Source organism: Dipodomys merriami, unplaced genomic scaffold, assembly GCF_024711535.1.
Source record: "Dipodomys merriami isolate MVZ:Mamm:240054 unplaced genomic scaffold, mDipMer1.0.p SCAF_31, whole genome shotgun sequence".
NCBI classification, from domain to species: domain Eukaryota; kingdom Metazoa; phylum Chordata; class Mammalia; order Rodentia; family Heteromyidae; genus Dipodomys; species Dipodomys merriami.
In genome coordinates this window covers 482,489-510,079 of record NW_027204604.1, presented here as the reverse complement: position 1 = coordinate 510,079, position 27,591 = coordinate 482,489, and the positions used below count along the sequence as shown (strand labels likewise).

General features: G+C 34.4%; 1 protein-coding gene across 2 annotated transcripts; it reads left to right on the top strand.

The window, feature by feature from the left end:
• The first annotated feature begins 994 nt into the window (after window positions 1–994).
• On the top strand, window positions 995–25,440 carry Lyplal1 (lysophospholipase like 1). 2 transcript variants are annotated; one of them, XM_070041476.1, is made up of 6 exons: window positions 995–1,136; window positions 2,011–2,067; window positions 5,151–5,250; window positions 14,630–14,799; window positions 24,019–24,134; window positions 25,043–25,440. In XM_070041476.1, exons 1-6 carry the CDS (start codon window positions 1,043–1,045, stop codon window positions 25,280–25,282), a joined length of 777 nt encoding a protein of 258 aa, XP_069897577.1. In that variant the 5' UTR covers window positions 995–1,042; the 3' UTR covers window positions 25,283–25,440. The 2 variants fall into 2 exon arrangements, with proteins under 2 accessions (XP_069897577.1, XP_069897578.1); XM_070041477.1 differs by lacking the exon at window positions 2,011–2,067.
• Window positions 25,441–27,591: the final 2,151 nt, after the last annotated feature.

Sequence of the window (27,591 nt, the reverse complement as noted above, 5' to 3'; positions counted from 1 at the left end):
CATTTGGTGGTGAAAACAAACATTATTTGCCCTTTTTGTGCCTGGCTTTTTTCACTAGCATAATAATGAAATAATAATGAAAGCTGATAACTTTTGAGTATTGATCTATGCTGTAGTAAAGATGTAGAATTTTACTCCATTTAAGGCTCAGTCATAACCCACTTTTACCACATTTTTTTATCGATTCATCTGTAGGTTGCTATTTGGGTTTTTCACCTTTAGACTATCATGAATAATACTACTATAAATATTGGTATACAAGCACCTACTAAGAGTCCCTGCTTTCATTTTTTGGGGCCATGTCTGCAGGCAGATTATTTAATCCAACCCCATGTTTAATTTTTCCAGGACTCATCACAGATAACACATTATTTCATATTCCCATCAGTATAAAAGTTCCTGCTTCTACCTATTCACTAATATGTATTTTCCACTTTTTAAGTAATAGCTACCTTAATAAATATGAGGTTCCATCTCCTTGTAGATCTGGTTTGTTAACTATTTGGGGGAGATGTAAAAAAAAAAAACAAAAAAAGGAAAGAGCAATTATTGTCGAGTTGGCTTCCCCTGAGTACAAATCCCTGCAAGCATTTGGTGTGAGTTCCAAAGTGGTAGGTGAAATACAATCTGTTGAATTTTAAACACAGTTGGCAGAAATATTTCTGTGAAGGAGGTACTTCTGAGTTTTAGAATTGTGTTTAAAAATTCCACAGCAAATGCTTGAGATAAAAGATACCCATTCATCATTACAACAGATCACAGGAGGCTAACACCTCTGGAGTGCCATCCACATCAAACTCCCAGGACAGCAATACTCGCCTCACATTTCACCCCAAGAATCCAAGAAGTTGCAGGCGCCCTCGCTAGCTCCGCGCATGCGCAGGGGGCGGGGGACAGGCGCGCTCCCGTACTTTTGAAAGTGCCAGCCAGGCCTGCGTGCTTGCGTGCCTGCGTGCCTGCGTGTGTGTGCGCGTGCGTGCGCGGCCCCGACACGGCAAAGAGGCGGGGCGTGGCGGGCAGGACTCGGGTCCAGGCCTGGGCGATGGCGGCGGCCGCGGGCCTAGTGCCCCTGGAGACCAGTATTGTGTCGCCCCTTGGAAGGCACAGCGCCTCGCTGATCTTCCTGCATGGCTCAGGTGGATTGAAGCTCTACGTCCTTTTTGTTGTTGTCGCGGCAGCTTGGGGCCCGTTCTCCTGTCGGTGTAGCCACCCCAGTGTTTACCAGTGGAGGAGGTGCGGGGCCCATAGAGGGCCCCAGGGTGAGGGGGCCCCATGGCCCCCTTTGTCTCTTTCTCTGTCTCTGTCTGTCTGTCTGTCTGTCTGTCTCTTTCTCTCTCCCTCCCCCCCCCCCTTTCCTCATCTCCCTCCCTCTGCCCCCTGTCTTCTTTCCCCTCCCCTTCTCCCCTTCTCTCCTCTCCCCTCTCTCCTTGGTCATTGGACCATTATCACCTGGATTCTGGCCATGGTGTCCTGGCCAGTATTCCTTCCACAACATTCCAATGGAAGCCCTTGCCATGCCTACTCCCTGCCACCCACCCCCCACTCCCCCGTCCAGGTTCTAACATGATGTTTAGTGAGGTAAGTTGTTCTGCTAGGGGCAGTCGATTATCATTTGAGTGCTGTTCAGGGTCCGGACATTCGTGGTTTCTTTTATTTTTATTTTTTATTTTTGCAATGGATTATTTGCCACTGTTTTCTCTCTGCAGTCTTAGGCTCCTGTAGGCAACTGAGATTCACAGCTAATATAGGTAATATTGATCACATATCTCCTTCCCCTGTGGCCCCGTGGTGCCAGGGCAGGTGTGCTTTTCGCCTTTCTCTAGGCTCCGCTTTCCTGTTTTCTCGTTTCTCCCTCTGTCCCTTAAGCACAGAGTCAGCTCTGAGACCCAGGGTCAGGTCTTGCCCACCCTCTGACTGCCCTTCGTTCTTTTCATTCTTTTTCTTTATAACTTTTTTTTTCTCTCTCTCTCCTATCTGTGATCATGTCTTTCTCCCCCATTGGATGGTGAGGGAGTCCCCTGGAAGGACCCTTTTTTAAATCCATTCATCAACAGTGTTTGGCCCAGGGTAAGTTCTCAGGAATTTTTAATTTTTATTTCTTAAGAAATGAGATGCAGCCTGTGTCCTTAGGGAGCCTACCTAATTTTCAGAAACAAAAACAGTTCAATTAATTTGAGTCAGCAGTTCATGGGAGATCACAAGATGGTACACGATTTACTGCCAAATGAATTGTAAGGAAAGACAAAACTGTGGTTAGGCTTTAAGTCATTTGGAAGATGAAACTGTGTCAGATTTTTCCAAGGAAGTTTCAGCTAAGACATGTGAAGGCTTACATGTGATGCTGATTGGAAGGACACAGGGATGAGAACAGAGCATGGGCAGTGGTGGTTCAACCACTAGGCCCAGTGTAAGTGGCAGTGAAATTGGGATTTGAACCCAAAGCTTTCTGACCAAAGTCAGCATTTGAGCCCAAAGCTTTACAAGTCCCAAATCAGTATTTAGGGGTGAGGATGTGTGAAAAGCCCTAAACCAAGATGAATTGATGTTTAAAGGGAAAAGACTTTACTGGTGAAGTCAATTTAGAACATAAGATGTCTAAGATCATGGCAATACAACTAGGAGACTGGTCTTCTGTTGCAGGTCCCAAAATAGGTACTCATCTGTTCTCCATACTATATTCCTCTCATAATAAGGTAACTAATTCACAATATCTTATAAATAGCTTCCAGATTTTGTTACTCCAACACCCCCCCTCCCGGGTATTGTGGTTTATCTATATTTGTCCCTTTCAAATTACTGGCATTTTTATAACATGTAATACATGTCTTTGAAACCCACAGTCATGTATTTTTTGTATTGTAAATATACATATATGCACATATGTATATATAATAAATATATGTGCACATTTATATACTTATAAATATGTAATAAATCATATCAGCATATTTCATAGAAATAATTCCTATTTCATTATAAATACAAATATATGTGTATATTATAGCTAATGAATATATACTATTATATACATACTATTATACATACATACACATATACATATATGTGTATATATATTTCAGTAATTTGGGCAGCAATTACAGTGTGATTCTTATACATTTAAATCTCCACTGAGGTATAGAAAAGTCTTACCTCAGGAATAGGCCTTTATCGTGCAGGTTAGAGGCCAATGACTTTACATTAGACTTTGATGTATATGTCTCTATTATAGAATATGTTCTGGTTAATCCAAGTAGTGACAAACTAGTTATAATAGTGTATCATATTCTTGGAATAAAGTGCTGGCATTTAAAAAAAGTCAACTTTGTGAATGGATGTTGTTTCATGTAGTAATCAGGTTTTTTTTCAAGATTGAAAAAAATCTACTAGAAACAGCCCTTCCATTTAAAAAAAATCACACAAGTATCTTACAAGAAAAATTTCCTAGAACATAGCTGTAGAATAGCATACAGCATGAAAGGTATACATTGCAAACTTAATTTGAGTCTTTCATACTTTTTTCAGTCTGCCAGATTTGCTAATTTGCTCCTCTGAGATCCCATGGTTCTCAGTCATAATCATCATACTTGTAATTACTTAATTTAGGGTCTGCATTCCATACTAAATCAGAAGGTTCAAGAAGGTCCCAACCATGTGTATCTTGTTGAGATATCTCTTCCCACATAATAAGAGTTCATGAGTTGACTTAAGTTGATCTTGCTGCAGTCTCCAGTAACCTCTGTGTTGATAAGTCTAGTAGACATTTTTCCATTAAACCTTCTTCTTACTTGAATTTGAGCAAAACAACTGTTCTTTTGGCTTTCATTCTTTATTTGGCTATTCTCCTTGCTCTTCTTTCCGGATCCTTTCTGCCTTGGATCCTTAGCATTTTACCTGTCCTCATTTTTTTTTTCCTTCTGTACTTCTCACCATCCTCTAGATTGAAGTTCATATAATTCAGCAACTCTTTTGGTTGTCCTGGTTGTGTCACTACTGTTCCAGACAGTAGAAACCATAGCTTCTTGGATAAAACAAAATGAACTTTGCCTTGGAAAGTTTATACTTAGTGAACTTGTCTATGTACTCCTTAACTAGATTCATTCTGAATAGAGTAAACCCTCTGCAGTGGTTATATTTGTCTTTCATATTATTTTGTGATTAGTTGGCTAATTACTGTGAATTATAATAAACCAATATTTCCCATCATTGCTATGCCAGCAGTGAACACAGTACCTGCACATTAAGTTACTCAATAGAAAATTCATGAATTGATGTTGTAATGACTCAATTAATGAAAACATTAGAGTTGTGGCATTTAAAATTTCTTCTTTACTACCACATAAGATCAACCTATTTACTTTCTTTTTCTGTGAACAAATATTGTTATAGTCTTGCATGAATTTTGATTATTTTTCAGACAACATGTCAATTAAATTCTGATTTCTTCAAATTGAAAATAAAAGGACATGGATTACTCCCTTTGAGGGGTGTTATTTTAACTAAGAAAATGAATTAGGCTGGGCTAACTATAAAAGTGTAAGGAGCAGGGCGCCAGTGGCTCATGCCTGTAATTATAGCTACTTAGGAGGCTGAGGTCTGAGAATAGCAATTCAAAGCCAGTGTGGGCAGAAAAGTCCATGAGACTCTTATCTCCAATAAACCACCAGAAAAACCAGAAGTGGCACACTGTGGCTCAAGTGATAGAATGCCTGCCTTGAGTCAAAGAGCTGAGGGACAGTGCCCAGGCCCAGAGTTAAAGCCCCACGACTGACCAAAAAAAAAGTGTAACAATCGCATTAGGAACTTTATTATTTAAGATAAGAAAAAATTAAGAGCTAGGTAAGGGGAAAAATTCCCTTTTTTAGGAAAGTAAGTTTGTTGATTGTTATACCCGTTTAAAATGAGGAAACCTAAAATTCAAGTTTAAAGAAAGTTGAAACTGTTGTAATTAAAAGTGTACTGTTGATGTCTGATCAAGCATGAAAAATTATGTTCCAAACAGGGATTTTTTTTTCTATGGAGATTTAAGAATTCCTGATCCCAGCCTTTGTTTTACTTGAAAGTTATAGACTGCTTACTTAAGTTATAGACTGCTTTTAAATGCACTACATTATTAAAATGTTTATCTTACCATAGATTTTGTGATTCATCAGGTGATTCTGGACCAGGATTTAGAAAGTGGATCAAACAGGTTTTAAATAAAGATTTAGCATTCCATCACATAAAAGTTATTTATCCAACGGCTCCTCCCAGGTATGTAGTCATTTATCTCACTTTCAAGATGACCCTGTGGCAAAAAAATATATGTAGGTGTGCCAGCCAGATGTTTAGAATGTATTCTTTATTTTTCAGTTCAATTCTTGGGCCAAGTTTTGCCAAGTGAATAATTTTTCTCTGCTAAACATACTGTACAGCCCTAGATTTATACTGTATCCCAACGTGGCCTGCTAGACTCTGCTTCTTCTTGCCCTGCATATTGCTCATTGTTCAAACCTTCTCTTCTCAACAACCTCACAACAAAACCTTGTCAGCAAAAGTCTTTCTAATAATTCAGTTAATACAATTCAGAATATATGGAAGAGAGGTTTATGACATCCTTTCCACATTTAAAAAGGTTATTTAGAAATAATGTTGTGTTTTTGAATAGGTAAACCAGGAATGTGCAGTTGGGTATTTAGCAAATATTTAGATTTTATAACCTATAGGTATGTTTTTTAAATTTCATGGTAATAATAAGACTAGAAAACTTGGAAAGTCAGAAAGTTTTATTTTTCTATTCGCTTAGTGTCAAGGAGAAAAAGAACCAGAATTTCAAAGGTCTTTTTTAAATTTGATAATATGATGATAGGTTAACATTGGTCAAGATGCATGGTAATAATAAACTGACATGTTGAATTGAAACACCCTTGTACAACTGTTTAATGATAATAAGAAAATCATTTTAAAAAAGAATTTACTTCATTGAAAGCCTTTAAAGAAATAGCACAAAAATGATAATATAGGATTTAAAGAGGCAAAAAAATTATTGTTTTAATACAAAAAGACTTCGGAAGTTTTGTGGTTCAACACAAGGCCTGTTGACCTGGATTGTTTTTTGTGTTATTAGTTGAATATCTTTGAAATTGTTTACAATAAGTAATATTTGGAAGGAATAATGATATTTCTATGGTGATGAGAAAGATATACATATTTTAATCTAAGTATAAATGTAATTATACTATTGCATATAAGAATACCATTAGAAATGATTTGGGGAATTAATATTATTGGAATTTTGTATGTTATCAGCAATTGTGATATGAATTCTACATTTGCCTTTATCAAACTTCAGCTTGGACATGTTGCAGAGTCTGAATATTCTCCTGTATATTAAGTATTTGTGGATACCACTGTGATCTAGTCAAATATATTATCATTGAAATGATTCATTTGAATTCTTAATAACTTATTATTACATTTTCCTAATCAATACTATTTGGACATCTAACCAGGTATTTGGACTACACTAACAGAAATGTAATATGAACTACATATATAAATGTAAATTTTCTTGATACCACATTTAAAAGGGTGAATCAGATAAAATTCAAGTTCGTCATTTATTTAACCTAGTATATTCAAAATATTTTTCAGCATACTTCTAAAATAAGCATTAAAGTGAAATATTTGTGCAACATGTTAATCATACCTCAATTTATATACTATTTAATTGATTAAATTTAAATTAGTATTAGTAATTCAGTCCATAGTTGCATTAGCCAGAGGCTGCCATTTTGAACAGCATAAATTCTCATAGAGTATGTAGAGAGCTACTTACTGTTACTCACCAAATTACCATTTTTTAAGTACAGTCTAAGTTTCCACTTGAGGTTTAGCTCAAGTGATAGAATACCAGCTGTGAATAAAAACAATAAGTAAGAGCTCAACACCCCAACTTCAAGTCCCAGTACCTGGACCAGAACAACAACAAGAAAATACCAAAACACAACCTATTCAGACTTACTTTGTTTTGGGGTCAGTATTAATGAGGTATGGTTCTGTTCTAATTTTTATCTTTTGTGTAATTTGTCAGATTTATTGACAAAGTTTTTTGTATTTTAGTGCTTTCATGGATTATATTGATTCTCTTACTCAGTTTCATTAGTAGTTTTTCTATTTTCTTTCCTTTTTTCTTGGTTCTGCTTGCCCTAAAGAGTTATCAGGGTTATTCATCTCTTTTATCCAACTAACTTAGACTTGTTATTTTCTTGTAGTTTTCTGCTTCATTTGTACTAATCTTATAGTCCTTATTTCCTTGTATTTTTCTTAAAACTAAGTATTTCTTGCTAATCACTACTTCAGCTATCTATAGTCTTTATTATTAATATTTTAATTCTTTGTTCCCTTCATACTCCCAGTGTTATTTTTTAAGAAACTACTGCAATCAACAGTTTCATTATGGTCACAAATTTTGTGGGGGAGGAATTCAGAAAGGGTACAATAGTGGTGAGTCAGTTGTGTTCTGTTGTTTTTCGGGCCTCTCCTGGGAAACCTTGAAGGCTGGGTGTGACTCATGACTGCTGGGGCCTGGAGCCATCACAGAGGCTTACTCACATTATCTGGCAGCTAGAGCTGGATAGTACTAGCTGAACACTTTCCTTGTATCTTGTTACTGTAACACCTATGTGAAACTACCATGTGGATGCTTGTGCTTCCTGGTAGAATGGAGTTAGGGTTGGAAAAGCAGATGACCTCAAGAGAATGAGGAAGCTGTATTAAGAGATGGTGTTAGTAGTTTCGTAGCTCTGTGTGTGTGTGTGTGTGTGTGTGTGTGTGTGTGTGTGTGTGTGTGTGTGTGTGTGTGTGTGTGTGTGTGTGTGTGTGTGTGTGTGTGTGTGTGTGTGTGTGTGTATTTGTTGCACTATTTGAGCTGTGATACTCACTGGGATTTATTTTATGGCTTTGCATCTGGTCTGTGTAGGAGACTACTATATATTTTTTGTATAAAGTTCTATAAAAGTAGAATCATTGCAGGTAGTTAATATTCTTCAAATTTTGTCTGTTTAGTGATTTTTTTTTTTAGTGGTTCTATTGTTTACCAAGGGAAGGATGTTAAATCTCTAACTACAATTGTAGACTAATTTGTCTTTCTTTTATTTCTACTAATATTATTAGACATATATTATTAGACATATACTCTTGTGTAATTATTTTTCCTGTACTAATACCTACTTTTATCTTACACAATGGTAAAGTGTACATCTGCTTTCTGTGTGTATTTTATACTTTTCCTCTCATTTTGGTGTATTACGATTAGTACTACATAGGAATTCTTTGTGTAGCCTGTTTTTTATAACCTAATTTCTATCAATCGTGTTTAAAAATGTTTCCTAGATACAACACATAGTAGGCTTTATTTATTTATTTTTAACCAACCTGACAGTTCTACCTTTTGAATGATTTGTTTAAGTCCCTTAAATTTTGTGTAGCACTGAATTGATATGTTTGAATTTAGGTCTCCTACCTTACACTCTGCTTCCTCCTTTTTTAAGTTATATGGACTTTTTAATACTTCAGTTTGTTACCTATTCTTTTTTTTTTCCTGATTGTGCTAGGGTACAATATACAAAGCAAGTCTTTCTGTCTTAAGAGGTAACTATAGAACCACAAATTATGTCGTATTTTAATTGTCATATATACTTCATCAACATCTGTTGAAAACCCATCAAACAAGGTTATATATGATTGTGTTTTAAATTGTCATGCCATTTTAAAGAATGCAAGAGGAAAATAATAGTCTATTGTGTTTACTTACTTGTGGTCTATAATAGCTTATTGTTGTGATTAAATTCTGAGTTACCCTTTTGGTCATAAATAATCCTTTTCCTCAACTATATTTAATAGACATTTTAAATCAGCTGAGTGTGAGCAAGTTAAGTAAAGTTCAACAATTAGTTTGCTGTATTAATTAAAATGGAGACCATTGTGGTATTTTTTCATTATATTTATTTGAGATTCCTTTATTGAAATACTGAATAAAGACTTCCATTTCTGTGATATATTTTTGCTTTACTTACAGTAAGAGGTGTTTTCTTAGTTTGGGCTTACTACACTAGAATTCATATTTAAATAATTTTTAACAAGTTATTTATTCGTTATATGATGATATAGTTTCCCTTGGTTTTTGAAAAGTTATAAAAGGACTAAGGCTTGTGTGGTGCCACCACTCTTTGGGTTTGCAATTTTTCCAAATAAAGTGCACGTTTATATTTTTATCAAATATGTGTTGTTAAATATCTTAGGCACATTTGATTGAGGCATAGTAACAAGGATTTGTCTTCCCTTCATCACTTAGAATTCATTTTGAAGCATATCCAGAGATCCTTCACCTGATACCAACTTTATGCTATCAGCACATTTGTCAGGAACTCCACAAAAGAGTAAATAGCTACTTTGGAGACATAGTGTACATCTCTGGTAAATATTTTAAATAGAATATTTAAATACCTATTAGCCCATATGACTTTTTTTAGAACCATGTGCTTTCATTCAGTTAGGTTTTTAAAGAAAAAGAAAAACTTGACCATTTTCTAGAAAATATAAAAGTTTTAAGTCAAAGCAAAGTCAAAGCATATCCAGAACACAAATGAAACGATTTTAGACATTCTATTTCTAGCTGACATAGATCATTCTCAAGTGACACCAATGATTATTGACATTTGCCATTCAGCAAATGTTTATGTAGTATGTATCTACTATATACCAAACTTTGTTCTGAGCCCCTTGTGGAGAAAAAAAGTCTTTGCTATGAAAGAGCTCAAGCAGAGATAGAAAATAAAAAATAAATATAAATAAAATACATTTTTCTTTAAAATGACAAAACTAGATACATTACTTTTTAAATATAAGTACACATTTTATAAAAACAGTTGAGTTTTCTGTTATAAAAATAATGTAACCAGCTGGATGCAGGTGGCTCACACCTATAATCCTAGCTACTCAGGAGAGGCTGAGATTTAAGGATCATGGTTCAAAGCCAGCCCAGGCAGGAAAGTCCGTGAGACTCTTATCTCCAATTAACCACCAGAAAACTGGAAGTGGCACTGTGGCTCAGGTGGTAGAGCACTCGCCTTGAGATGAAGAGCTCAGAGATAGCACCCAGGTCCAGAGTTGAAGCCCCATGACCGAAAAAATAAATAATGTAACCAAAACTGCATCATGTTGCATCATTAAAAAAAATCTATTTAGAATCTAGTTTAATAGAAAACAACTCAATTCTGATATATGCTGCTGAATTTGTTCTGTTACTTTTTGTTTTGGTTGAAATACAGCTGAATACCAATAGGTATGAGGTTGAAGAGGAAAAGAAAATTTAAAGTCTCAAATAATTATGTACAGTGCTATAATTTCAAATGATGATAAATGTCATTAAGACAGTTAAGTGAGGTATAGGATGAGGTCTTTGTGTGTATTGCAGATAGATGTGGAAGTTGGAGAGTCAAAGGAATGCCCTGCAGAAGTGATATATGAGTTGAAAACCTAAATGATCAGTGGGAGCTTACCTTGCAGTTAGGTGGTAAAGTGTATTCCAGTAGAGGGAAAGCAGATGCAAAGCTCCTACATTACTAGTGAAGCTGGAGACAAATAGGACTGGGGCACAGAGGGTGCTGGAGGAGGTGGTAGGTATTGGAGACTGAGGAGGAATCCAGGTGGTTATCTTATGAGCTGTGAATGACTTCTGATTTCATGACTTTAGAGAAATACAGTTCAAAACAAAACTTGGAATGAAACTTCTTACTGTTCAAGTACTTTGGACATTTTCTCTTGCTTGATATTTTGCCAGCCTGTAATGGGTTGATTGATTGACTTAGGAACTACACAGATGTTCTTTGCAAACATATTTATTTATTGTGGTAATGTCTGAGCTGTTTTATACCAGCTAATAAAGTGATTTATTTGAGGAAAAGGTGAATGAGCAAAACATACGTGCCAAATGTTTTAGTTGTTTAAAAAACAATCTTTTATTCTTTATTTAAAGGTTATTTTAACATCTTAAGAGACTTATACATTGTGATTGTTTTTTTAACAAAAAATAGTTCTAAAGTACTTTGTCCCATTACATTTTTCCAATTATTCCTTTTGATTGTAAAATTTAATTTTCTTGAAGAAACTAAAGAATAATAAATATCTCCCAGATTAGTAAACTACTTCATTGGGATCCTAGATGCCTGGATCATCTATCTAATTAAGTAAGGCATTGTCAAAGGAAAAGAACCTTAGGTAAGTGTCATTTTTTCCATTTATGGCTGAAGTCCCAGCATGATTCACATGTTAGCCTATGATATCATCCTTATTTAAGTGCTTAGACAGACAAATAAACACTTTGAGGAATAGCAGAATAAAATGGAAAGGGAACTAGCAAGAATTCAAATAGGTAACAGTCTACTTTGAACTTTGGAGTGAGTGTTGTATATTCAATTTTGATTTAAAACTTCAGATATATTAGTGACAATCTGAATATAATTTGTGGGTTCATTTTGTCTGATAATGACTGTGTGGAAAGCAATTGCTTCCATTTTCAAGGTCCTTTTAAGAAAGTTAAAACCTGAGGTGGTTTCTGGGAAGAGAAAGGTTTGAATATTTTCTGCCTTTTCTCCAATTTATCTTCTGTCTTGAGCCAGTCCCTTGAGGGTCAGAACACTTGGGGCAACCAGGGCGAATTTAGGCTGCCTGATAGAGACCTGCTTCAGGATTTTCTCTTTCACACCAGTTGAGAACCTAGGAGAAGAGCAGTAAAGGTAGAGGATGGAGAATTCAGCCTACAAAAGCCTGTCTTGCCCTCAGGATTTATCCAAGCATTAATTCTCAGTCGATAATGCCAAATTAATTGACATTTTAAAAGTATTTCCAAGTAAGTACTTTTAAAATCTACTGAATGTTTTGATTAATTTCTTCAATAAATTAGGAACATTGAATAACTAATAACAGGATGAAATTAAAACAATACAGAAAGGGAGGAGGAGAAGGACTTACCTCATACAACTTCAAAATATTCACTTAAACCACTCTATATATAAGAATAAGTTCCTCTTGGATTTAAGATTTAAAAGTTAAAATATAAACTAAGCTCTTAGTTTATATGAGATTTTATGTAGTCAAACCTATGGGTTAGGAAAAACAAATCAGGAGAATCTGAAATTTAGTTTAAAAATATTATAGCAAATGTAAAATCTTTTATTTGGTTAAAAATATTAAATTCATAATATTTATTAAAAATAAACTTACAAAAATGGTTGAAAAACAGAAGGCAGATACTTGTCAATATAGACAAAGTGCTCTTCTGAACTAACAAGAAAAAATTAAAACCCCAATGGAACATGATAGCGAATAACATCAGCCACAGCTGTCACTTGTGTGTAACTTTGGATCAGGCAGTAATCACTCAGAAGCATGTGGGAATTGCCTACAAAGGTACCTGATACAATTTTCTGAGGACAGATATGTTCTGAATCAATATGCAGATTGTGTTTGCTTTGTATCTACTGCAGTGGGTACTACAGGAAAAAGGATAATTTTACCTTTCTAGTAGAAAGTAAATTTTAAACTCCCTTAAGAAAGCAATTTTGAAAAAAAATCTATCATATAGAAATGTAATGTGTACTTTCGATCTGGCAGGCTTACTTATTTGGCCTTACTTCAGTGAGATGGTGAGTTCCATTAAGAATAAAAATCTCACTACATAAAAATGTATGTGTATATGTGTTTAATGTAACATTCTTCTTAGTATCTATCACGTGGGTAACCAAATAAGTGGCCAGTGAGTAAGATGGTTGATTAAATTGTAGAACATCATACTTTTAGAGAACAACATAACTGCTTAGAAGATTGGTGTAAGTTATATCAGATGGATGGATTTCTATGAGATGTTGTTAAAGGAAAAGAAAGTGTACAACACATAAAAAGACAGGTAGGCATATTTCATTATTGTATAACAGCAGTGTCCAAAACGCTTTATAAATGTATGTTTCAGTAAAAAGTTAGTAAAAATTGAAGGAAATGTTTCCAGATTATTACCATGGAATAGTATTGAAGAAAAGACACATAAGAGAGAGAAGGGAAAAGATGAAGAGATGAAGCAGATTGTAGGTATTTTAAACATCAAGCCAGGGTATGAGGGCCCACATCAATATTCTCAGCTACTCATTTGTGATTATTGGGAGGGCCACCCAGAGCAAAATGCTAGTGAGAGACCTTAGGCGTCTCACACAATCTCACCAAATTAATTGAGCTTGCATAATGGGAGAATCAAATGTCCAGGCTGGCCCTGAAAAAAAGCACTAAAAAAGAGCTGCTGGTTCAAGTGTTAGAGCACTAGAATCCTGGGTCCCCGAGTTCTGTTCCTAGTGCTACCAACAACAACAAAAATATTCAAAGCATGTGTGAATAAATGTGTATGATTATTACATGCACATTATATATAAGGTATACTATATTTGTAAATTTTTGTGTACATATATGATAGGGAAAAAGCACTTTTTAAAGGAAAAAATCTGGCTTTGTATGACTGACATAAATGAATATTCAGAAAATGTATTCAAAGTTTAGAACGTTTGTTGCAAAACAATGTTTGTTACATGATTGCTTGAGTAAATATGGGATTGTCTGAAGAGTATGGGATTTTTGTTAAATTTCAGTCTGAGCACCTTTGGTGGTTCTAAGAATCTTTGCAAATGCTCTCGTCACCAGGCTCCCAGTGAGGATGTCAGTTTGTTTTGGAGTGGTAGATTTGGTACAGAAAAACAGTGCTTCCCCTCTTCCTTTTAGCACAATGCCATTCTTTTTAAAGATTGTGGTAATAAAAATACATATTTTTTCTTTTCTTTTTCTTTTTTTTCTTTTGGTTGGTGGCTTTATACTTCTACTTCAGTGACTGGAGAAGAGAATGTATAGCTAAATCTGAGATGGCACGGAGGTATAGCTATAGGAGGAATCTGTATCTATGGTGATCAAAGAGAATTCGTCATCGTTACAGATGCCATTCAGTCATTGTGCGTTTTTCATCACTGGCTATCTTTCCTTGTGTATAAAATGAATACCTTCTTCACAGCTAAGTAAAGAGAAATTAGGACTTACCACATGATCAGCAGCAGCTTTGGTCAAGTGCTTCTGTTCCTTGTCGAAATTTTTGTTCTCAAGCATATCCCCCTGTATCTCTTGTAAATGCCTGCAGAGATCTCTGTGGATCCTGTTATTCCTCTTTTATTTACCTTTCCCAGTACTGGATTTGAACCCCTTAACGCTACTGTAATTACTCAAAACAATAGGTTTAATGCACTGATAATTATATAACAGACACAGATACAGTGTTATTATTACAAAGGATTATAATGAGTTAAGATATATTAGGACTATAATTCTCCTACCTCTTAAAGATGGATAGGTAACTAATAGTGCTGAATTCGCTTTCGTAAGTTTTAATAGGCTCAGTGTAAGTATAGGAACTTCAGTGCCATGTGCATTGTGTCATCTTTCATTTGATTGTTTAACAAAACTCAGAAAATTAAGATTGTTCCATACCCTAATCTTGTGGAAATTACAGCTACTATTTTAATATTGTCTGTTGTTTTTGTCCCTCTTCCTTTGTTTTAAACAGGCCATATACCCCCTTGAAAGGAGGAATCTCTAATGTGTGGTTTGACAGAATTAGAATAGCTCTTGACTGCCCGGAACACCTTGAATCAATCAATGTAACTTGTCAGGTGCTTACTGATCTGATTAATAATGAAGTAAAAAGTGGCATCAAAAAGAACAGGATAATATTAGGTAAGGCCTTTATAGATTTGTTAATTAATTTTTCTACTTTTATCTCATTCTATACGTCTATATACATTTCACATTTTTAAAGGTCTTTGTATATCAATTTACACATTCATAGTTTTAAATAAACTACATAGTAAGGGTTTCAAAATGATTGTAGTCAGAAAGCTCATAAAAGGATTTTCTTTTTGAATAATAGCATATTTTACATCTCTTCTCTTTTTTTGAAAAAATATATAACCTAGACTGTTTTCCAATTTATGATCCTTTTGTTCATATTTCTGGGATTTCAGACATGTGCCACCATACTAGCTATTTTACCATTTTTAAGGACAATTGAAATTGTCTTTGTAGTTTAATTTTAGCTGACATTCATTTCCGTTTTTAACTATTTTTAAGTTTTATGAATATAAGATTAAATTATTGCTGCCCTGATTTAATTGAATACATGGTCACTATTTCTATCAAATTTATAAAAGCTTTACTTTTCTGAGTAACTATTACAAATTGAAATATTTGTATACTTCTGTTAATATATTTTCAGTTAGCCCTTTATTCTACTCTATTCTACAGGTCTTTATTCTACTTAATTACCTTCTTCTCATCTATCAAATATACAAATTAATATAATCGATTCCTCTAACTTATCACCGGAGTAAGAAGAAGCATATGGAAAGTGAGCAGTATAGAGCATGTTCTGGTGAAAGGGTTATCCCCAGTGTAACTATTTTAATAGTTGTATTGCATAAAGAAATTACAAATTCTGTTTAATGTTGAAATACAAATGGAAATTTTGTACAGATAGTATTTGGGTAAATTCAATTAATAATCAAACTATGAAATTTGTGTTCACTGAAATACTGTGCTGCCCATTGATTTATAAACAGATGTAATGTACTAACAGATAAAGGCCATTGTTTTCTTTATTAGCTGTGATTTCTACTGTAGTTAAAAACAGCATGGCTTTTAACTTAGTGACACCATCTTCTTGTCTGTTTCCTCATCTCTGTTTATCTCTTTCTGTGTTTAACATAACTGTATAACTCTAGTCAGATATCCATGGAGTACTTTGAGAGTACTAGGAAGAACACAGGAAAGGAACTCTAAGCTCAGCCTGTGAAACAGAAGATAGAATTTAAATTTACACAAGATTTCACCATTCAATCTTTAGCAAATACTTCTTGTCTCGTGTGTGTGTGTGTGTGTGTGTGTGTGTGTGTGTGTGTGTGTGTGTGTGTATGTACATGCATGTGCGTGTGCGCTGGTCCTAGAGCTTGAACTTAGGCCCTGGGTTCTGTCCCTAAGCTGTTTGGGCTTTTGTTTGTTTGTATGTTTTTGTTTTTGCTCAAGTCTGACTCTCTATCATTCTGACTTTCCTGCCTGGGCTGGCTTTGAACAGTAATCCTTAGATCTCAACCTCCTGAGTAGCTAGGATTGTAGGTCTTTGAGCCTCCAGCACTGAGCAGCAAATATTTCTCTATTTCTGCAGTACAAAGTGTTTTCTATGCTCAAAGGAAGACATAGAAAAATAAAACAAGATCCATCTCACAAATTTCTTATAAACTGGAGTAGCCATAAAGTGCTTGAAATTAAAACTGCAATCCTACTGGGCTGGGATAAGTACAATAACACTCTATTACCGATAGCTCTGCAAAGAGATGACCACATATTTCCCTTTTTATTTCCCTTTCACAAAGTCTGACACAAAGCTCTGGAGATTCATAATGAATAACATAATTTTGGAAATGAATTAATGATTTAAGTGATTAACATGTACTGTAGACACTCAGAGGAGGAGAGATTTAATTTTACCTGGGACAGTAAGAGAGGATATACTAGCACGGAGGCAGTGGCATTGAAGATGCAAATTATTACAGTTTTACTTAGAAATTTAAGTATAGAGAATGATAAGGGAAGTAACATAGAAAGACAAACAATAAGCCTGGTTTTGATCTTACTGGAAATGACCTGCTATGACAGAAAGTTTGTTGTCTGACTAGGAGGTACTTGTTTACTCTTATATGCAGGCCAAGGGACCATGGCTTATAGTGATAACATTAATGGGCTCAAATCTGAAGTCTGCTACCTCCTAGCTGGACATCGTTTCATGACTGCTGCTGCATAAACTGTAAAGTAGCGATAATATTACACTATCTTTTTTTTGGGGGGGGGAGGAAGGAGATGATGCTTATTAGATATTTTTTCAGTCAAGCCTCTTAAAATAATCTTTGGTCCCTTTTTATCCTATTCTATGGGTGTAATATTCATATAATTGGTGCAAGATACCCAAGTCAGGTATTTAATTAGAACTCTGATTTCAAATATTAATAGAATTCAAGCCACCAGGCTTACACCTATCATCCTAGCTAAGAAGTCTGAGATCCAGAGAATTGAGGTTCAGAATCCAACCAAAGTCTTAACTGTAGATTTGCCACTTTGTCAGAAGAGCGTTTCCTTTATCCCCTGTGTCTGGGATGATAATTATCCCCTACCTAATGGGATTTGGACAGTCAAATTCATTTATGTGAAATACTTAGACTCATGTTAAAAATCTATTTTCTTGCTGTTATTTTGTACTTTTTATACTCTAACCCCATGGTAACTAAACACAATCTATTCACCACATGGAGCCTTGTAGGGAACTTTCTCCCATGTACTTGCTTTTGACCAGTACTGTCTGCTCTTTGCTTCATCGCTCTTTTATATTATTTAAACAGAAATTTCTGCCCAATGATTTTATATTGATATTTGTACTAATATCTCTATTTCAGTATTAATTTAAGGTGCTCCTCATGACATTGTGAGCCTAACAGCAAACAGAATTGGATATAATTATTATCATTCCAGAAGTGAGAACACTAAACTTCGAAGAGATTACTGGCTAATGTAGCATGAGATTAGAACCCAAGGCTTTTGAATTAGTCAAGAACTTTGTATTATGATGAGATTCCTTTTGTGTCCACTAGGTGGTGTTAACTTGTTAAGAGAAAATACTGTTATAATTTAGGTGTGCCTTTTGATCTAGGATGTAAATAATCCTACAGATTGCATAAATAAATTATCAGCATTTTGACAATATGAGAATATATTCATACCTTTGACTTAGGAAGGAACAAGGGCTTCTAGGACCAGACTTGAGTTAGTTACATTATGATCTAAGTAGGTACCATGAGGGAAGGGAATAGTTAAAAGGAATTACAATCTATTCCTAAAAATGAACATTATACAACTGTTAAATATGGTGTAAATACACACACATGGAAGGAACTCAGTTTCAGTTTAGTTTAAAATGTGTATTTTAAGTTTTTTCAATCAGTATTACATGCAAGAAAAAGCAAGCTATAAAGCTGTAGTGAGTTTAACCAGTGAAATGAATCTTTAGAAAACATTAAAATTATGTGTATACAGTAAGGTTTTAGGTAGCTTATTTTCTTTTTGTATTTCTAGGAAATAATATAGAGTTTCCTATAATAATGCTTAGAACAAAAATTAAATGAAGGAAAGTTGGAATTCCAAGCTGCTCTTTCTGAACTCTTGGTGTTCTCCTGGAGCTAAAAGTCAGGAATGAGAACACACACCTACAAACATTTATGTACATACACACACACTTTAATTAGTTAAACATGTTAGATACTAGCATCTTTAACAACAATTACCCTGACTATAAAGGCCTGGAACTATTGTCCTAACAATTTTTCATAGAGAGAAAGAAATAATTTATCCTATATATTTTGTAGGAGAGTAAAGGTACAAATTCATATGGTAGGCATAATTTTTATATTCCTAAAATCTTTTGCGAATTAACTTTGAAGAATAATTCTAATACTATATACATGAAATTAAAGAACTGCTGAAATTTGTGAGGGTGATTATATTTTATTACATTTTTAAAATCCTGTTTGCTTGACAACAAACCTTTTATCCTTGGGATTTTGCTTTAAGATAGAGTATCTTAATTTTCCCAGGATTGCTTTTTATATATAGATTGTTTCTGTTTTATTTTATATAAAGAGTTTATAAAGTCAAGTTTATTATTTTTAACATGCTTTATTCAGCTTGTTAATCTTAAGTACATGTTGAAATGTTGACTCTTGACATTTTAAATACTTCACAAGCAACTATAAATATCCATTAGAACCACTACCTACAATGAATTTACTATTTTCTATTTATTTATTGAACACAGTGTAGTAGATGGTAGACTGTTAGATGGAAAATTGAGTGACTAGTTCTTTGTGTTAAATTAAATTCTCTTTTAGAGAAAATATACAACAATCCTTTTATAGTAGTATCCCATCCTTTAGGCAATTGTATTTTCAAGGATTTGTATTTTCGACGAATTGTTGGATACTTCCCAAGATTATAAGTGGGCAAGTTAATTAAAGTAGTAATATTTCAATAAGTTCATTTTTCTTCATTGTAACTTCTAGAATCAAACACAAGGTGAAATGTCTGCAAGAAGCATTTACACGTACAGTAGACCATTGGAATCCAAATATTCCATCATTGTTTCCTTACACTGCAGATTCTCAGGATGCTTAGAGTTCAGTATTTTAGGTATTTGATTTGTTTTTCCCACAATACTATCCAACTTCCACTAAAGACATTCTACGTTTAAACAAATCTCAGATTTTTACTTTATCAGTTTATAAGCACATTCACTTTTATGCTGATTTGGGGAGGGCACTGTTTGCTTTTGGGAGGAACGTTTTCACAAAATCAGGGATAAGGAAAAACTCAACATACACACAATGATTTAAACACAACTGATGATAACTCAGGACTGACTGAGAGTTTCTCTGCATTAGCCAAGTTGTTCAAGGCATGTATAGGGATTCAAAGGCTTTGTTTTGGAATTTCTTTTCACTTATTTTTTTTTAACTACATTTGCTTAAAATCCTACTTAGTAGGACTGATAAGAAGGCAGGGCTACTGTTTTCAAAGGAAATTTCAAGTGGGTAAATTTTTTATTTTTCTTTTGCTTCTTTAAAGTTAGGCTAGATCTGTCAAGGGACTCTGAAATCATGTACAGAGATTAGGTTCCTGAGTCAATAAACATGAAGTGTTAGAAGCATTCCGCAGCCAAATTTTCCAGGTATCTTTTCGCCTATTTATTTAGGTTTATCTTTTAATGATCTTTATTTGTACTTCAGACTTCCCTTCGATCACTTTTCATGTCTATAAACCCATTGAGGAGGGAGGTAGAGATAACAGTATCACAATTTGAGGCCTGACTGGTCAAAAAGTTAGCAAAATGCTATCTCAGAGAACAAGCTGGCTGTGGTTGAAAAAATTCATTTGAAAATGTTAAACTAAAGCAAAAAGGGTTTCAGGTGTGGCTGCATGGCTCAGGATATAAAGCACCTGCCTGTCTGAGGCCCTGCATTCAAACCTCAGTACTTCTAACATTAAAAATAACTTCATATTCAATATGTATTTTAACTGAATTGGTGGAGTTTAAAATGCTTTTAAATCACAGGTAGGACTGAGATGCTTTATAACTTCATATTTCAATAAGATAACCGTTAGTTACATGTGGTTCTTTATAGCCAACTTTAAACTTAAAAATTAAGTAAAAGTTAAAATTTAATTTTTTGGTCACATTAACAAGACTTTAAATATTCACAAGCTATATTTGACACAAACTAATTCAAGTTCTTGAATTTCTTAAGAAAATAACTTTATGGGGTCTGTTGGCCCAAGCTTGTAAGCCTAGCTAATTGGGAGGTGGAGATCAATGGTTTGAGTTGAGCCAGGGCATAAAAATAATTCAAAGAATTTCATCCTGACCAATAGCTGCGTATAGTGTCAGATACCTGCCATCCCAGTAATAAAGCGAAACACAAGTAAAATTGTAGTCTTTGCAGGGCACAGGCATAAAATGCAATTTTATCTTGAAAGAGGACTGGTGGAGTAGCTTAAGTGGTAAAGTTCCTAAGTAAGCATCAGGCCCTATACGACTACCACAATCAGTACTACTACTACTACTGCTACTGCTACTGCTAATATCACTTTTCATGCCTATAAACGCAGATCCCAGCTTTGGTATCTGTAGCATATATATTTGTTTTAAATCATGACCACATTATTGTTATTTACTTTTACTCAATATGCTTAATTTTGAATTATTTGTTTCACAGTTTTGGTTCTTGAACATATGATTTACACATAAGAGCTTTTAAAAAATAGTGATATTTTGTTAATGGGCCTAGAACTGAGTCTAAAAATTCTTTATAAGAAACTAATTAGGAATGTTTGGCCTGGAGCTAGGTATTCAGTTTTAGATTTTTCTAAGCTCTAACTAGATCGGACCACATAAAAGGTACATTTTATGATGATAAATTTGTCTTTTTACAGAAACATTTTCCAAACTTTATTTTACATTAATTTTGTCTATCCAGTAACTATTTGTTTAGCTCCTCATGTGTTCCAGGCACTGTTCTAAACCTAGGGGATCTTTATTTTCTAGGAAATGGTAAGACATACAGTTGTTCTGTCCTGGGCTTTTTTTTTTTTTTTTTTTTAAGAAAAAGGGTTGTTTATACCTTTGTAAGCAATAGTATGAAGTTAAGATACTGCTTTATTGTTTATTACTTTAATCCTATTATCTATGGTTTCTAAAATATCAGTTAAATACAATTTATGGGTGTCACACTATGGTGTGCCCTGTGCTTGCCACTAGGCTCATAAAGACGAGGCCAGCACATGGGCAGACACACCTGGCTCAGCTAGTCACATGCACTCAGTCAGACTTAGCGATAGACTAAAGAACAGAACCTTAAGAGTTCTACAAAACTCATTTACAAAGAACTAATACTTAATCAGCATCTTTGTTCAAAATACGTGTTTTTTGATAATGCATGTGATGTTACACAGAAAACTTCAGAAGCAATGGTGTCTAGAGCTGAAGTGGAGAGACAGATAAAAGCTTAGATTTCTTCCTCATGTTGATGAATGTAAATTTTTAACTGCCAGCCATACGAGTCTTTTCTGTGGTAAGCTCTTAATATTCAAATGTGACTGATCAAAGGTTTGTAATTGCATAAATTTATAGATAATACAGCTCAGTCGCTTTTAAGTTTGGGGAAATCTGATGTACAAGAACAAATTGTACGCACACTTTTTAAAAATACTTTTTTATTCTAAAAATACTGTACAGAGGAGTTACAGTTACATGAGGAAGGTAATGAGTACATTGCCTGTCAAGCATTGTTATTGTTACCTCCTCCTTTGTTTTTCCCTTACCGTCCCTTTCCTCCTACCTCCACAGCTACACCTCCCCCCTACCTCCCAGACTAAATTGTAAAGTTCATTTTTCAACATAGTAAAGAAACATAGGTCCTATGGTTTCCCTTATTTGCAGTAACTAATATATGTCGGGACAAGCAGAAAAGGTCAAAAGCTATGAACATATGACCAGATAAAATGATGTTAAGCAAAATAAACCCCAAGATAGGGACACAAGTGGTATTTTTCTTTCTTGCTATTGTTTCTAACGTATTTATAATGTACCATGTGATGTTTTTTTGTTTCTTTGTATGTTCCTCCCCCACAATATAACCCCTGTTCTCACTGTATTTGATGTTGGTGCCCTGCATCTTGTATACACTTCTCTAATTTGGGGAGGGAAAGGAAAAAACAAAATACTTAAATAAGGATACAGGTCGACCCATTGTACCAATGTACACACTTTTAAGATGTTGATGCTCCTTTTTTACACACCAAGCTTATTGATGAACTTTTATTAGTTGAAACTGAGTCTGTAAGTGTTAGAGAGGAAAGTCTCTTGATGATGTTTTTCAAAACTCCCTAATGGGCTACTTGGTGAGACAGTTAATTTGTTCTGCAATGTTGAAAACTATAGTTAGAGTACTTAGCATAATGGTTATTATTTACACTTTATGCCCTTTTAAAAATTCTATGCTTGATAAACTGATAGTCTTCTTTCATATGTTGTATCTTGGGTCCTAAATATTATATGCCTGTCCCAGATAAAGATATCCTTTTTAATAACTGTCAGGATGATAGAAAATACATGAAACTTCTGTTTTAAGCAATTTGAATTCCAAAAGTCCTAGCTTTTAATCAAAATGTGAGGTACAACTTTTACGCAGGCCATCTGATCTCCTTTGGCCCCATTTCAAAGTTGATTCAAAGTAGATTCAAAGTTGTGTTCTCTAAGGGCTCAGCTTTATATTTTTAAGTGAAGGAAGACCGTAAGTTGGAAATTAGGAGACCTGGATACTGCCCCAAAGTATATTTTTCTGTTTCTGTGAGTACATGGTTACATGATTTATTTTTCATATTTATTTATTCTCTCAGGAAATATAAAATAGATATTTTCTAACTATCACTACACTCCTCTGGCCTGTAGTCAAATGTGGTATCACCAGCTTCTCTGCTCCTGTCACATTACACTCACTTCTATATTGTTTCCTGATTTCTCATCCAAGTCCCCTTGAACAGAAGGTCCATGTGTTTTAATCTTTGATTAATAGTGTATTTTTGATACATAAAAGACTATAATACTCAGGAGGCAAAGAAAGGAAAAGGATGAGCTTGAGGCTAGCCAGTGCTGCCCAGCAAAACTCTGTCTCAGAATCCAAGGACTGGAGCATAGTCAGATATGGTGCTTGCCTGGCACAAATAAGGTATGAGAAAAGGAAAAAATACCAACTATATCACTGAATTCCTTTATAAGTAAATTTATTTCATTATATCATAAGTCATAGTTATATCATAACTAGTTCATCAATTATTTTATCATCCTTCCTAATTCAGTGACCAATAGGTACCAGGTAGAGCTAGAAACAGCTGTAATTGGCAAGTAAGACAAGAAGGTGCATGGGATAACCTGAAATGGTACCCGGAGGATTTCTCTAAGAATAAAGCTAACATAGACATAGACATAGACATAAACATAGACATAGACATAGACATTGAAGTTTAAGTAAATAATGCTATTATGCTGTCGGTATAATTATGACTTACATTTTGAATTATATCCTTCTTGATAAGTCTGTATCACAAATCTCTTTACCAATGATATCACCATAGTAAGTCTTACTCCATGAACTCTAAAATAGACTAAATTTTGTTTAGCTAGCTAGCTATATCTTTAAAAGACTAAAATATTTTAAAATTATTTGTTAGAAACTAGCATATAGTCTTTGAATCATCACACATGTCCTGCTGCTTGTTTAAGCCCATTTTTGCTTCATTTAGGAGGATTTTCTATGGGAGGATGCATGGCAATGCATTTAGCCTACAGATTCCATCAAGATGTGGCAGGAGTGTTTGCCCTTTCTAGTTTTCTGAATAAATTCTCTGCTGTTTACCAGGTAAGTTACAGATGTGAAAAACAACTGCAAAAGGTTACATGAAAACTATAGATACATTGAAACTAAAAAAGAGTTGACAGTTAAGCAATAAAAATTGTGGTACAGTTACTATAAATTTAGTAACCCTTGGACTTCATTGTCAAATGAGTTCCAGGTGGTCATTAATGTTCAGGAAGTGCTTTCTGCAAAGAACATTGTTAAAGAGGAAAAAGCTAATACATGTGCATAAACATGTATTATATATGTATGTATATATGTATTATTTCTGTGAAAATTTAGTACATACTAACGATAAAATTGAAAGCCACTTGCTGGTGGCTCACACCTGTAATACTAGCTATGCAGAAGGCTGAGATCTGGATGGTCACGGTTTGAAGCCAGCCTGGACACATAGTCTATGTGACTCTATCTCTAGTTAACCAACAAAATACTCAACTTGGAGCATGGCTCAAGAATCATCCTTGAGCAAAATGTCCGTGTAATGGCACAAGGCCTTAAGATGAAGCCTCAGCACTGGCACAAAAATAAAGATGACTGTTTGTAGGTTTGTTTATTGGGTCATGAGAATATTAAAATACAAGTATAAAATTGATACTTAATTTACATTAACATGCAAATTGATGAACATGTATTACATTATTTCAGCCTCATTCCCAGAAATATAAATGATAAAGCAGCTACAGACAATGAGAACTACTCTTTGGTTATACCCTGGAGCTTATAGTTCACATAACCACAGCCCCAATGATGTTCGCAAGCCTGCCTCCTAATATGTACCTCCCAGGGCACAACCTGATCTCTTTAATTATTGTAGCTTGGCTAAATTCGAATTTTTCTGCTCTTCATTTTCTAAGAACAAACTTAAATCAAATTTCTTCAACCTTTCCTTTTTCCTCCTTTTTTTCTAGGCTGTTCAGAAAAACAATGGTGTGCTTCCAGAGTTATTTCAGTGTCATGGCACTGTGGATGAACTAGTTCTTTATTCCTGGGGTGAAGAGACAAATTCAATGTTAAAACATCTAGGAGTAAGCACGAAGTTTCATACTTTGCCGAAGTATTACCATGAAATAAGGAAACCTGAGCTAGAAAAGCTGCAGTCATGGATCCTTACAAAGCTTCCTGAAGAAGTGGAAGAAAATAATGAATGAATTTTGAAAGATTTATTGCTATATGTGGAATGTCTTTGTGAAAAGTGACCTTTGTTGCCAAATTATAAATATAAATAGTTTACTCAATGAAGTAATTTTTAAAACGCTTAGAATCTTAGAGAATAATACGATATTAAAGTAAGATTCATTTAAACCACCATCTATGCATTCTTTTTCATTTCTTTTTATAAACACTTGAAGACATTTTAAGTGCTTTAACATTTTAATTTAGATTGTAGAATTCTAACTATAGGCCAGGCTTCACTGTGTATGCTTGTAGTCCCAGCTACACAGAAAAAAAAAATGGAAGGATCACAGTTTGAGGCCAGCAACGAAGTGAATGAGACACTATCTCAAAAATCAAACAGGAACCAGCCACGATTATGAGACCTATAAGCCTAGCTACTCAGGAAGCTGAGATTGGGAGGATTATGGTTCAAGGCAAGGGGAAAATTTGTGAGACCCCTACTCAACCAATGGCTGGGTGCATTTACTATTAGCCCAGATTGAGTGGAGAGTACAGAAGATTGTGATCCAGGTGTAGGTGCAGGCGTACAGCAAGACCTTATGTCAAAACAGTGCAAAAAAGGGGGTGGAGCTGTCACTCAGTGGTAAAACATTTGCCTAGCACGCAGGAGACCCTGAGTTCAAATCCCAGTGTTGCAAAACAACAACAACAGAATAAAGATTAGGGAAGATACCAGTGAAACATACGAAAGCAATATAAAAAGAATGAATGAAACAAAAAACTGGCTCTTAGAAAAGCTAAATAAAATTGATAAACTTTTGCAAATATGACCAACAAGAGAAGGGAAATAATCCAAATAAATAAAATCAGAGATGAAAGTGGAGATGAAACAACAAATGCAAGTAAAATTCAGAATATCATGCAGGAATACTTTGAAAGCTTTTATTCAAATTAACTGGAAAATCTAATAAGAATGGACGTATTTCTAGACTCAATTTAGCAAAATTGAACTGAGAGGATGGTAATCACCTACATAGACCAATAACAAGCAATGAGTTTGAAATATTAATATCCCAACAAAGAAAAGCCCAGAATGCAGTGGCTGAGTTCTATAAGGCTTTTGAAGAACTAACATCAGTACTCCTCAAACTTTTCCATGAAATAGAAAGGGAAAAATTATTACTAAACCCAATTGTTTGAAGCTAGTATTACAAACTGGGCAGAGACACAACAAAAATAAAATTGTAGGCAAATGCCTTTGATGAACATAGGCATATAGTACTTGTTAACTGAACTCAACAACCAGAATTTCACACACCAGAATACAGTTACAGGAATGCAGATTATTTCAACATACATAAATGAATAAACAAAATATAACACATAAACAGTATCAAAGACAACTATCATGTGATTATCTCAGTTGATAAGGCAAAGACCTTTCACAAATTTCAATATGTTTTGTTCTGAAAACTGTAAAGAAACTAAAAATAGAAGGAATATACTTTAAAATATTGAAAACTATATACAACCTATAGCTAACATCATATTAAATGGGGTAAAATTGAGACAATTTCCTATGAAATCAAGGATAAGACAAAGGTATCTTCTTTTAATATACTAACAGAATTCCTATCCAGAAAAATACAATGAAAAAATGTAAATATTTGTAAATGATATGATCCTATTTCCAAAGGAACCTAAACATTATACCCCAAAACTACTAAATATGATAAACACCTTTGGCAATATATTAGGTAATAAAATCAATACACAAAAATCCTTACACCCAACAATGAACAGAAAGAGAGGGAAATTAGAACAATACCACAAGCAGTCATTTCAAAAATAAATAAAATGTAGCAATAAACCTAGCCAGAGAAGTGAAAGACCTTTGCAAAGCAAGAAAAAATGGAGACATTTGAAGAAAAAAGTGGAAGACAATAGACAGAACCCCCCCATGTTCATTTATTGGCAGAATAAATATAATGAGAATGTTCATATTGCCAAGAATAACCTACATATTTAATGAAATACTCTTCAAAATCCCAATGAGATAGAGATAGAAAAATTAATCCTAAAATTGATATGGTTGCACAAATGGCCCCAAATAGCCAAAATTATCTTCATCAAAAAAAGGAAATACTTCAAATTATACTACAGAGCCATAGTAAAAAAATAAATAAATAGAAAAGTACTGGCACAGAACCAAGCATTAAGACCAATACAATTAGAAGAGCCAGAAATAAACTTGTGCTACGAGAGCAGCTTTATGATTTTTGGCACACACACACACACACACACACACACACACACACACACGCACACACACACGCACACA